Source organism: Erpetoichthys calabaricus, chromosome 3, assembly GCF_900747795.2.
Source record: "Erpetoichthys calabaricus chromosome 3, fErpCal1.3, whole genome shotgun sequence".
In the NCBI taxonomy this organism is placed as follows: Eukaryota; Metazoa; Chordata; class Cladistia; order Polypteriformes; family Polypteridae; genus Erpetoichthys; species Erpetoichthys calabaricus.
The window spans coordinates 262,936,911-262,950,882 of record NC_041396.2 but is presented as its reverse complement, the minus strand read 5'-3'; the positions used below and the strand labels follow the sequence as shown (position 1 = coordinate 262,950,882).

At 41.3% G+C, this 13,972-nt stretch overlaps 1 protein-coding gene across 1 annotated transcript; it reads right to left on the bottom strand.

The window, feature by feature from the left end:
* Window positions 1-3,101: 3,101 nt before the first annotated feature.
* LOC114649542 (microtubule-associated tumor suppressor candidate 2-like) lies at window positions 3,102-13,664 on the bottom strand. Its single transcript, XM_028799035.2, has 4 exons — window positions 13,461-13,664; window positions 9,260-9,424; window positions 3,630-3,716; window positions 3,102-3,471 (listed from the first exon to the last, which is right to left on the bottom strand). Exons 1-4 carry the CDS (start codon window positions 13,662-13,664, stop codon window positions 3,313-3,315), a joined length of 615 nt encoding a protein of 204 aa, XP_028654868.2. The 3' UTR covers window positions 3,102-3,312.
* Window positions 13,665-13,972: the final 308 nt, after the last annotated feature.

Sequence of the window (13,972 nt, the reverse complement as noted above, 5' to 3'; positions counted from 1 at the left end):
TACATTTCTTGAGCTCCTGTAAAAGCATCTTCAACCTGAGCCTGGAACAGGGGAGAGTCCAGAGGCTTTGGAAAACATCTTGTATCACCCCAGTCCCAAAGGCATCATGTCCTAGTGAGTTGAATGACTTCCGGCCTGTCGCACTGACGTCACATGTGATGAAGACCATGGAGCAGCTGCTGCTTCACCAACTGAGGCCACAGGTACGCCACGCCCTCGACCCTCTGCAGTTCACATACCAGGAGAAGGTGGGAGTGGCGGATGCCATCATCTATATGCTACACTGATCACACTCCCACTTGGACAGAGGCAGTGGTGCTGTAAGAATTATATTTCTAGACTTCTCTAGCACCTTCAACACCATCCAACCTCTGCTCCTTAGGGACAAGCTGACAGAGATGGGAGTAGATTCATACCTGGTGGCATGGATTGTGGACTATCTTACAGACAGACCTCAGTATGTGTGTCTCGGGAACTGCAGGTCTGGCATTGTGGTCAGCAACACAGGAGCGCCGCAGGGGACTGTACTTTCTCTGGTCCTATTCAGCCTATATACATCAGACTTCCAATACAACTCGGAGTCCTGCCATGTGCAAAAGTTCGCTGACGACACTGCTATCATGGGCTGCATCAGGAGTGGGCAGGAGGAGGAGTATAGGAACCTCATCAAGGACTTTGTTAAATGGTGCGACTCAAACCACCTACACTTGAACACCAGCAAAACCAAAGAGCTGGTGGTGGATTTTAGGAGGCCCAGGCCCCTCCTGGACCCCGTGATCATCAGAGGTGACTGTGTGCAGAGGGTACAGACCTATAAATACCTGGGAGTGCAGCTGGATGATAAATTGGACTGGACTGCCAATACTGATTCTCTGTGTAAGAAAGGACAGAGCCGGCTATACTTCCTTAGAAGACTGGCGTCCTTCAACATCTGCAATAAGATGCTGCAGATGTTCTATTAGACGGTTGTGGCGAGCGCCCTCTTCTACGCAGTGGTGTGCTGGGGAGGCAGCATAAAGAAGAAGGACGCCTCACGCCTGGACAAACTGGTGAGGAAGGCAAGCTCTATTGTAGGCATGGAGCTGGAGAGTTTGACATCTGTGGCAGAGCGACGGGCGTTGAGCAGGCTCCTGTCAATCATGGAGAATCCACTGCATCCACTAAACTGTGTCATCTCTAGACAGAGGAGCAGCTTCAGCGACAGACTGCTCTCACTGTCCTGCTCCACTGACAGACTGAGAAGATCGTTCCTCCCCCAAACTATGCGACTCTTCAATTCCACCCAGGAGGGGTAAACATTAACATTATTCAAAGTTATTGTCTGTTATACCAGCATTTTTATTACTCTTTAATTTAATATTGTTTTTGTATCAGTATGCTGCTGCTGGATTATGTGAATTTCCCCTTGGGATTAATAAAGTATCTATCTATCTATCTATCTATCTATCTATCTATCTATCTATCTATCTATCTATCTATCTATCTATCTATCTATCTATCTATCTATCTATCTCTCTGTCTGTCTGTCTGTCTGTCTGTCTGTCTGTCTGTCTGTTCTTTATATACTGTAGTGCCTTTTATATCTTTCTTTTATATAACCCCTTTTATCTATTTATCCATCAATCTCTTTTATTGGCCCCTTTTATCAATCTACCTCTTATAGGAACACACAAAAAAACAGCCAACCGAGCATAAGAAAATTTTACTCAAAAACACAAGTAGCAGCCTTCCTCATTTGAAATGTTTAGTTAGGGCAAGGTGCATTAGAAAGATATTTCATGAATTAGAAATGGCAGTATTGACTTGAGATAGCTGAAGAAACCTTAGGGACACAAATTGAGAAATCATTGAACATATGAAAATATTGTCACACATGGGTTTCTGAGGATCAACTTACCGGTTCATCTCAGGTACACGATATCACCCCAGGAAGAGAGGGGGTGCTATCTTTACTCTTCTATCTTTCTTAGACCTTGATTTTTGGATTTGTAATTTTCAAATATTTGATTAAGGTAATTTGGTGTTTTTTCATTTATATTTTCATCTTTTCTGTTCCTGTTGCATATTTTTAATTCCCTTGTTAAGAATTTCTTTTTCATGTTCAAAGTTTATTGTCATGTGCACAGTAAGGAAACACGTTTCCCTGTACAATGAAATTCTTTCTTTGCTGTCCACACCAAATGACAAAACCAACGTATAAAGTTGAACATAAATAATAAGTAGCAGATAGATAATAAGTAACAGAGGCAGCATAAAGTATAAAAACAGAATAGAAATATAAAGTGTAATGTGCAGGTAGGTGTGTGATAGACAAGTCAAATACAGTTACAGTTATGTGAGGTAGATAGAATGAGATGAACGATGGTTATAAACTCCAGTCACTTATTTAGGAGTCTAATGGCCTTGGGAAAGAAAGAGTTCTTTAGCCTGGAAGCCCTGCATTTCATACTTCTATACCTTCTGCCTGAGGGTAGAAATGTGAACAGTTCGTGTTGGGGGTAGGTGGGGTCCCTGAGGATCGAGGCAGTTCTCCTGCGGACTCTGCAGTTGTAGATGCTTTGCAGAGAGGGCAGTGGGGTCCTGGTGATCTTCTCAGCAGTGCTGTTGAGCCCTCTTGAGCAGCTGTGTGGTGTTAAGTGTCCAAGTGAGGTCCTCACTGATGTAGTAGACCCCCTCTCCACTTCAAGTCCTCAGATGAACAGTGGCCGGTGAGGTCTCCACTCCTTCCTCATGTCCACTTTCATCTCCTTCATCTTGTCTGTGTTGAGGGTGAGGTTGTTGTCCTCATACCATGATGCCAGACTGTCCACCTCCCTCCTGTAGGCCGCCTCATCCCCACCAGTGATGCGTCCTATCACTGTGGTGTCACCTGCGAACTTTAGGATGATGTTATCTTTGTGGGAGGTGACACAGTTGTGGGTGAACCAGGTGTAGAGGATGGGGCTGAGGGCGCATCCCTGTGGGATGCCTGTGTTTGTGATAATGGTGGCTGAAGTCCTATTACCAATCCTGACAAACTGGGGCCTGCCAGTCACAGAGGGTGGGGTGCAGGCCAAGTGCAGACAGTTTACGGGTGAGTTTATGGGGGATAATGTATTTAGTTTTCTATTTTTGAAATAGGTCCTCATTGATATTTTGGTGTATCTGTTCTGTTTAATAAAATAATCCTTATAATGTGAAAAATCATAACAACTGGAAAGCAGAAATCCATGGAATAATGAATGAAGTAGACACAAGAAGGCACTCGGGTGAGATGTTTCCTTTTTATTGTGCACACATCAACCTTCACAAATGTAAGGTTTCCAAGTTTGGCTAGAAAGTGAAGATAGAAGAGCCATCTGAAGCTTCTGCAGTGGCCACCACAGACTCATTAGGATACCAAAAGTTCACAAGAAGGCCATTAACACCATTGTACCCCTTCGGAAAACTTCTTTCCAGTTTTAGTTTCAGGTCATTGTTCTGAATTTGTATCTGTGAAAAGTTGAAAAGAAATAAATGAAATTGAGAATTTAGATATGTTTAATTATTTATTAATTTTATAAAGCTCAACTTCAGCCTGTAATCAGTGTATAAAATTAAATTGTGACGTTATTAGGAAGAAATAACTGTCATCGCTGTGATCTTCTTACCGTATCCAGCAATTGCTCCAAAATAGCATTTTGCAGTCTAATGTCATTGAAATCGTCTTCAGTCTTTATCAATTTCGCTTTCTCATTCTGCAAAGGGAAAGTAGAATATGGATGTGACACAGCAAAAAGTTTCAAGAGGATACCAAACAGTGGGCCTACCAGTTCACCATGGCTGAAAGCTTCACCTGTCTGCCTGTTAAAGCCCATGAGTTCTGTCAAAAGTACAAGCTTTCCCAACCCTAAGCTTTTCAGCCCTTCGCTGCCATTTTTTGTACTTTTTCTATGCTCTCTGAGGCTTCTTTGAACACCAACATGGAGCAAGAGGACTGAACCGCCTACTTTACCTGCTTGACTACCATACACCAATAATACAAACGTCATCTGAACGTCACATCATCTTCTGCACTCATACTGTAGTTAACTCCCTAAAGCAGGGCTATTCAATTGCAATTTCACTTGGGCCAGATTTTCAAACCAGGAAATTTAGCTCGGCCAGACATTTTCAGCAGGCAATAAACTTAAATGAATGCATTGAAACACAAGTAATGTTTATTCATTGTTTCCCTTTTAAATTTGGTCACATTTGACACAGGCACATCAAAAAGTGTATAACAAAACAATAAAAAGCTATAACTGAACAGAACCTGAGATAGTAGCAATACTTTTTTTTCAACTATTGAAATAAATCAGTCACATGTTAAAGTGCATAAAATCAAAATAGTGCACAATACAGGGGATCCTCGAGTTACAATGTCTCGACATACGACGTTTCAAGTTTACAACGCTCACTCCCATAAAAACTTTAAAATATTGAGACGTGAGAAGGAATAAAGGTAAGGATTTTTTTTTACACTCATTTTTTCTGTTACTACACTACAGTGTACAGTACAGTATATTTAGGTCATTTTCCTTTTTCTGTGGCTTAGTTGTGTTTTTATGTTCTAGATTATGATTTTGCAAATGTGTTAGGATAGGTAAGTGACTTAGGCTAGGGTGTGTTTCGACTTGCACCAAACTTCGGTTTACATCACATTTGTAGGAACGGAACTGTGTCGTAACCCGAAGACCCCCTGTATTACAATAATGTTTGTTTCCCTTTTGAAATAAAATCATTTTTTTGGTCATGTAACAAAGACAATTCTTTATATTTACATTGCATTTTTCTGACTGCTTGAAACTCTTTGTGCCCCACTCTGGACGTTAACCCATCAACTTTTTAATGCGAGGAAGCAGCTGTACGAATGCACCACTGCATACATACAGTATGACTCAGTTACATCACAAAGTGCATTTAACACAATAAAAAAATACTACCGGTGCTATCAAAGCTATCAATGCACAAACCCATAACAAGTGATAACGGTAAGTAACGGTAAGTAACGCACATGAATACAACGGCGACGGTGCACTGAGGGAGCACAGCTTCATTTTAAGTCACCACATGTGTGTTGATATTGTGACATGTCTCACTACTGCATGGGCTGTGGGGAGTGGGCTATTGGGGGAAAGCACTTTGTGCGGGCTCAGGAGACCACCCTAAGGAGAACTGAGTGAGAGGATCAGGGTGAGAGAGTGGAGCGAATGGTAAAAAAGCAGGAAAAACGGCTCCTTTGACAGGTTGTGGCAGTATCATAGACTACTACCAACATTTCTAGACATAAAATAATGCACTGCATTGTGGGTTGAATGTTGTTAGACTATGTGGAGTATTACATTCAGGGTCTGCACTACTGAATGAATTTCTGAAGGCTTGCAAAATGTGTTTTTCTCGGTTTTTCTCTGCGTTTCTGGTGGGACCGTAGGCTGGGCCACTTGGAGTTTGCTTTTGGGCCGCATGCAGCCAGTGGCCCACCATTTGAATAGGTCGGCTCTAAACACTGGGAACTCAATTACAATCTACAGTACTATATAATAACACACTAAGGTCTGTGTGTCTAGTCCCACTGAGTAATCTGATTGGTTAGTTTGGCTTGGCGTGATTGGTCGGTTTGGCTTAAGGTGACATGACAAAAGAGTAGGAGATGCACAAGGAGGAGTATGAGACATGCTGAGAGAGTCACCTTTAGAGACAGCAAGTATAAAACCTGGACTACCAGTAAGAAAGGCAGCTCCATAATAATAAAGTCTGAAAAGGTGGCTATATGGAACATACTTGAGAGACGTCATCACACACGCAAATACAGAGGAATGGTGCTGAAGGTATACATGGGGCAAGAGATGGTGAATATTTTTTAATTATTCTGTTACATGTCTTCGACAGGTACCATGGTTAATCTTTATATATAATACGCTACTGTGGCTGTTCGTTTGTCTGTCCAAGATTTTAAATCACCTGTAGCTCACAAACCGTTTGACCGATTGACCTGAAATTTGGTACACACATACTACATGACGTCTACTATCCGCTTTCAAGGTGATGATTGACCTCCAAGGTTATTTCTCTTTTTATTTTATTTTATTGTAGAATCAACTCTCTGCAGTGGCCAGCAGGGCGGCCGTGTGTATAAGTGCTGTTCTCATCCCTACCACCTTCACCATCGCTTTGCCTACCTCATCATATCTTAAATTATTCTTGAAGCAGATTGAAGAGTTAAATGCCAGCTTAAGTGAACAATTAAAGAAAACGTAGTAAGTAATTGGAACACAAACACTGACTTAATCAGTTTTAACGCAAAAAGATGGCGACGAAAGAAGAGAAGAAGTGGGTCGCTAGGGTGGAGAAAAGAAGAGCTGCTCAGGAAGCAGCAAGCGCATCAACCTCTGAGCAAACGAATGCTAAACATACAGAGAAAGAGGATGAAAACTAGGAATGCTCAAGTCAAATGTATTCGCTGTTACTGTGGTTTATATTTTGGTAAAAACCTTTTGAGAATGTAGAGATGGTGAGCAAATTTATCCAGCTAAAAGACTGTGGGGTCAAATGGTCAAAGCATGAATCAGGAGAGCAAATTTAAAAGATGAGGTCCTTAAAAATTAAAGCACAAGGTGTCAGATATGTAAAAGATGAATTAACCACATTTTTGGACAGTAAACATTTTTGTGAAGTTATTGGCTTATTTTCAAATCTTTTTCAAGTATTTTTCTGGTAATCACCTTTTGCTCCAATTTTTGCTAGAGGTTTTGACTTTCGCTATGTTTTAACTAAAGTCTGGCCTTGATGCTGACAATCTTAACAATGTCCGGCCTATTTCCCACTTACCTTTCCTGTCAAAAGTTCTTGAGCGTGTTGTAGCTTCCCAACTCACCAATTACCTAACCTCTAATAATTTGATGGAACCCTTTCAGTCTGGTTTCAGGGCGCGGCACAGCTGTGATACTGCTCTGATACGGGTAACCAATGATTTGCTTATGGCAGCAGACTCTGGACAAACTAGCATATTAATTCTGTTAGACCTCAGTGCAGCATTTGACACTGTCAGACATGACATCCTACTATCCAGAATGGAGAACATGCTGGGTATCTCTGGCACTGCCCTCCAGTGGTTCAAGTCCTATCTGACTGATAGGCAAGAGTTTGTTAGTCTTGGCAACAGCAGATCCAACTCTGTGCCAGTCACACAAGGAGTCCCTCAGGGCTCTGTCCTTGGTCCTCTGCTTTTCTGTATTTATATGCTTCCCCTTGGCCATATTATCCATAGTTATGGATTGTTTATCATTTTTATGCAGATGATACCCAGCTCTACTTCAATGTTAAAAGTGGAACTTCATCAGAGCTTTCTCAGCTCACAACCTGCCTTAGTGAAATTAAAACCTGGATGGAGCAGAACTCTTTAAAATAAAATTGCAATAAAACTGAACTCCTGCAAATTGGGACTAAAATGCAACTTAATAAAATGAGCTCCTTCACAGTCCATCTTGGCAGTGATCTCATCAGACCTGCCTCTACTGTAAAAAATCTTGGTGTCATTTTTGATTCCTCCCTCACTTATTCCGCCCACATAAATCACATTAAGAAACTTTCTTACTTTCACCTTCGTAACATATCCCGTGTTCGCTCCTTCCTCTCCTTCTCTAATGCTGAGAAACTTGTCCATGCTTTTATCACATCCCGCATCGATTATTGTAATTCCCAACAGGCAGGTGCCCCTTCTAATCTTATATCACAGCTCCAGCTTATTCAAAACTCAGCTGCAAGAGTCCTTACTCGAACCAGCAGCAGCGAGCACATCACACCCATCCTGCTCCGTCTTCACTGGCTCCCTGTGTCCTACAGAATCGAATATAAAATCCTACTAATAACCTACAAAGCTTTAAATAACCTCACACCAAACTACATCAGTGACCTACTCCATCACTGTGTGCCTGCCCGCCCACTAAGGTCCTCTGATTCTGGTAATCTTGTTGTGCCCCTCACTAATCTACACTCCATGGGTGACAGGGCCTTCAGCTGTATAGCGCCCAGACTCTGGAATGACCTACCGAAATTAATCAGGTCAGCTGACTCCACGAATTCTTTTAAAAAAACAACTCAAAACTCATCTGTTCAGGAAGGCTTTTAGCTCTACATGACTTTATTACCTTTCTCTCAGTTTACTTCTCTGTCAAGATGCCAATGTAAGCTGTATGTGTGTGCTAGACCATCAATTATGTTGTCTGTTTTTTTCAGAATTTACTGTCTTAATCTTCTTTTTTATTTATCTGGTTTGTACAATGCTATATACTGTATATTCTGCCGTTCTTTATTATATTCTGTAAGTGCATTGAGCATGGGAAAAGCGCTATATAAATAAAATGTATTATTATTATTATGTCTCTTCTTCTGATTTATCTTATAAAATTCTACGTACTACTCCTTAACACAGTAGATCGGCTAAGGGAATTATAAGAGGTGAAGGATGGGTGGGACCCTAATTCAGGTGTCCAGACCTCTAGCTGATTCAGCAGAATTCATTTAGATAAATAGTCAATCGTGTACTCAAGGACAGCTATTGGTAATTAAGAGGAAGTGTATTTAAGATGGAACCCAGTAGTAGGGTGTTGTACCGTGTTAGCCATTATGGATGCAATGAGAAGTCAAGCAAAATGACACCTTTTAATGGCTAACTAAAAAGATTACAATATGCAAGCTTTCGAGGCAACTCAGGCCCCTTCTTTAAGCAAGATGTAAACCAGAAAAGCACATCTGGGCACAAAAGGTTATAGAAACTTGGAACAAACTACCAAGTCAAGGAGATGATGTGTAAGCATTGAGAACTTTTAAAGAAGATCTGGTTAACATAGTGAGTTAACTTAGCTATTATCTAACCGAACAAGATGGGGGGAGTGATTGCTCTCCTCCCATTTGTAACATGTCTAAGGTGTTTATGTACTCCGATTAATTCATCGATTTTCACAGTAATATTTAGCATTCTAAGTAAATCCTAAGAAAACAGACACCCGAACCTCTTACAACTGCGTTTTTGAACAGCTTCCACCAGAACTCAGACTGAAATCGTAATTGTTTACCACCTGGCAATTGTACTGAAAAAACAAAATAACATGTGCCATGTGCCAGTGCCCTCATACATGTGACCCCAGTACAGTGTGATCTGTGTGCTCAGTGCAGTCCATTGCAGTATGAGGCCGACAATACTCTCCCAGCTAGGAAACACTACCCCACATACAGAAATAAAAGCAGACGGCCCACGTACCGTTAACTCCTCTTGGTTTTCAGAGTACCCAGACAGCCTCATTTTCAGGTCCAGTTGCTCATGCTGAGCCTGCGTGACTGCCAGTTTCAATTGCTTGCTTTTTTTTCTCAGCTCCAGCTCTTTGGATCTTAGCTTCTTTTTGATGCCCAGCTTTCGAACTTCACTCTGTTGTGAAGAAAAGAGTGTGAGGGATCAACAAGAAGTTGCAGATTCAAGCATCTATTACTGTGGGACACATGGCAGTCCAAATTCAGACATGCCACATGTGTCTTTTATTGTTATATAAAAGGTGTGTAGATAGTTGATATTCACGGTAAAGAGAGAGAGAAACATTCAGTTGCACAGATATCTATCTGTCAAATTTTTGAACCCACTTAAACCAATTTAGAGTTGCTGGCAGGGGTCTATCCTGGCAGAATTGAATGCCAGGCCAGAGATGGAGGTGCCAGTCTGTCATAGCTGACACTCACACGTGTAAACACCTAAATTAGGCCAATTCAGACTCACTAAGTTAAATAGGTTTCTCATATTTCTAGGCAGAGAAATTAACTATTGGAAGAAAAGCTCACAAATAACACATTCCACTTTGACATGTGTGTTAGAATCTGGAGTACCTGGAGAAAGGCCAACACACACACACACACACACACACATACACAGGGGAAATATGCGAACTCCATGTTGAAATAACCATGTCAATATGTGAAGGCAATACTATGGCCCTGAAAGAAGACTCGGATTTGCAGCACAGACACCACTAGACAAAGCTCTCTTCCTTTCATGGATGTTTGAGCTTTTGCTGAGATTGCATTGATATGTTAATGTTTTTTGAACAGTGTATCTGTAGTGATGCCAGTATCTGAAATGGCCTAGCATAAAGGTGGGCCAGTCTTGAGTCTGGTTCTGTTCATGATAACAATGGAATATGGTCAACAGGAAGGAATGTACCACATTGTCCTTGGGTACACAGACAGCTTTGTACTGCAGACAGAAAGGTGAGTGGAACAGAAGAAACAATATTGACATGGAAAGCTGGTATAGAAAAAGTCAATGCTGGTAACACCAAGATGATGTCTGGGCACTTGGATAAGGTGAGTAAAGGGCCAGGCAGCATGTGGATGACCGGAATCCCTTTAATATAGAGGTCTATGGGAGGAGGTTCATAAAAATGTATTGCTGTGAGAGGTGATGTTAATGTAGCAAACATGAAAATGTATTCTTCGAAGCACATGAGAAGGGATTTGGATGCTGCTGTAGCAAATGTGTACGTAGGTGTTGGCAGTGCAGGATTTACGTATAAGCTACACAAGCTATAGCTTAGGGCCCCCGCATTCTTGGGGGCCCCCAAAACAAATTGTCCGAGTGAGCAATTCTCATATATACTTAAATATACTACAGCATTATTTGTCCCAATCAGGCCCGGCCTTAGGCATAGGTGAAGTAGGTGACCACCTAGGGCCCCGGCGTCCGGGGGGCCCCGGATCGACTCCTTGGTCTAATTTTCACGCATTTCACAGAGCTTCCAGGGGGGCTCCGCCCCCCTCAGGGGGCCCCGGGACCCCCCTTTCGCCTAGTGCCCCATAATACCTAAGACCGGGCCTGGGTGTTGGGAGTTATTTTGAAGATAATAGAGAGGTTTGACTATTGAGTTGGCAAAGGAAGCAAAGGGGAATTCATTAAAATGGTGATGAGAACCCCAGAAACAAAACTGTGAGATCCACAATATACCTCAGAAAGAAAACTGGAAGCTCAGTGTGTACGGCATGGCGCATGAAGGTCACAGAAATGGTGGGAGAGCTAACAATTTTGCTCATGACTAGCCCCCAGGAATATAAAAAGAGATGAGATGGGCAAACAGACAGTTCACTTGACCCTGGGAAGGAGTTTTCAGACCTTTAGGACATTGAACAGCTTAGGACCAAAGTTGTTTTGCAGTTAAAAATACAAATTACTAGCATTGCTGGAATAGAAAATCTTAGGGTGTACACTGCAAAAATGCAGTATTTGTCTCATGACATTAACTCTTGCTTTCCATATTGTAAGAATTAATTTACTTATCAAAAAAATTGTATTTTTGGTTCCTGCCTTGTGCCCTGTGTCCTGTGTTGGCTGGGATTGGCTCCAGCAGACCCCCGTGACCCTGTGTTTGGATTCAGCGGGTTGGAAAATGGATGGATGAAAAATTTGTATTTATGCTTTTTTTTTAGCTTACTTTAAGAAATCTTGTTAAGTAAATTTTGCTTAACCCATTGGCAGATATTTTTGCTAAATAACTCCCATTTAATTTTTTTTTAGTCTAGTTTTTGTATATGCATTTTTTGCAGTGTAGTGGGCACAATGAGTTCAGATACCAGTTCAGGTGCCAGTAATGAAACGTGAATGAAAAACATTTCAGGAGTCGTCCTTCCAAAGATAATTAGTATTTAGTGCTATTTTTACTTGTATCCGTTTTATTGTTGACATCACAGTTGTTTGCATTATTTGTGCTGGCTGCTATGATTCTATGTGCTACTAGATAGGTGAGGTGCATGCTATGTGATATTTAATGCCACAGCAGCCACATGTTAAAGGGGATACAAGCTTTAATTAAAATAAAAAGAAAGACTGCCATAAGAAATCAGTTTTCAAAATATTGCCAAGTTATTGTTTCAGAATTAAGCCAAACTATTATCTTTGTCCTTTAGAGCAATTGTACTGGTGCCAGATCTCCAGGTTTCTGCCCCTTAGTCTGACTGTTCTTTAAACGCCAGTCACATCCATGTTGCCATTTATCTCTTGAATGAACGGTCACAATGTGTGGTGCTCTGAAGCAAGATATGTGTGAATGGACTGAGATAAGAACGATCTGTGGGATATACAGGGAAGACAATCCTTAATTAAGAGTTTGGTTTGGTGCAGAGGCAGTAAGTTGTGTAGCTGGGCTATGTGAGGAGCAAAAAGGAGACAAGAAAATAAGAAAGGTCAAAAAGGAAGAAGAGAGTAGACATGAATGATAATGGTGGCAAATGCGCTTTATGGCTCTCAGATAGCCAACTGGAGTTGTAGAACTTGAGGATGTGTGTGTCTGACGACTTTTCTTACATGATATTTTTTCTGCACCTTTCTTTTACTGTATAGCCTCACCCTAGAAAATATGCTTTTCTCATTCTGTCACTATTTGTTCCTTAAGGCAGGAAATATTTGACATGAGAAATTCACCCAAACTGGAAGAAACGAACAGTGCAGACAATTGGTGTGAGACTTCTTGTTCTCCTGCACAAGCACTTTATAAATATACTAGGGGGGTCCACCCCCTACTCGCTTCGCTCGCCCAACCCGGGTTTGGTTTACCGGATATACAATTTAAAGAAGTTGTTATTTTCATGGGAATTGTTACATTTGTATTATTTTCACTTTTACTTTAAAACTTTTGTAAAAACAATATTTGTCCTTTATTTCTGGCCCTGGCGTGGTTAAATCTCTTTCTCGCAGGACATATAACGCTGCTTGCGTTGTGAAGGGGGGGCTGAACGCATGCTAAGGAGATGCCGTCAGATCAGCTGCTGTGTTTCTGCTGCTGCTGCTGGCAAGCTGCGTATTCTGCTGTCGCGCTGTGCGTCGATCATTTAAACGCCTGTACAGCAGCTGTCCTTTTGCCACTTCGTGTCTCTGCCGCTCGCGTTGTAAAGGGGGGGTTGAACACACGCTAAGGAGATGCGGTTGGATCATCTGCTGGCGAGCTGCGTGTTCTGCTTGTCGCTTGTTGTTGTTTTAAGAGCTGGGAGAACATGAAGTGTGTCTGCCAAAAGCATTCCAACAACTGCTAGGTTAGATGTCCGTGAACTTGTTTTAAATTATTTGTAAGTAAGGCATGATGTGCAAAAGTCACCGTCTCACGGTTCTTGCTTCCTAAGGTTGTAATGTCTAGTCTCGCGTGACGTTAAAGTGTCTCTCTGAGATGATCACGTCTCGTTCACTTCGCTCGCACACCCCCCAAAACAGAAAAAGAATCTGAAAATCTAACAATATCACATTAAAGTTTGATAAATTCTGAAAAGAATTATACCAAACATATATATGTAGGTTTTAAAATAAGCCCAATGTAAAGCGTGGCAAAAAAGTGACATAAAAACGTCACATAAAATTGTTGCACAAAATCGTTGCAATTTTAGGCTTAGGATTTCATCTTAGTTCATCTTACAACAAAGTTCAAGTTACTCACCTGAAGGGTTTCAAGTTGTTCAGATGGTTCCCGGTTCATGGCAAGGAAATTTATCTCCAGATCTTTAAATACTTGAGTAAATTCTTTCTCCATTTTCTGCACCTCTTTATTCATGCTTTTCTCTGCGTCCTCTATGCCAGACTTCTGTGACACAGCCATTTGGTGGCAGAGCATGTCCCTCCTGTCTTCATACTCTTCTTTCATTTCTGTTTTCAATCAGATATTTGTAAAATATAAACAGAATTACAGTTGTGTGAACTCACACTTGCATCTGATTGTTTCTGCTGGAATAAGCATGGAAGTCAAACCCATAAGAAAACTGTAAAGGCTGATCTTTGATGGCTCATGGGACTTAACAGAGATTCTCATCTATGTTTTTAAGAATCAACTTTGTCACAGATGTTTTTTAGGAGAAATAACTTTAAACAAAAAGGAGACATAAGATGCAACAGAAGTAAATGGAGTCAAAATTGAGAATTTTGGTTGAAATAGCATGGATCATTTTGTGAGAT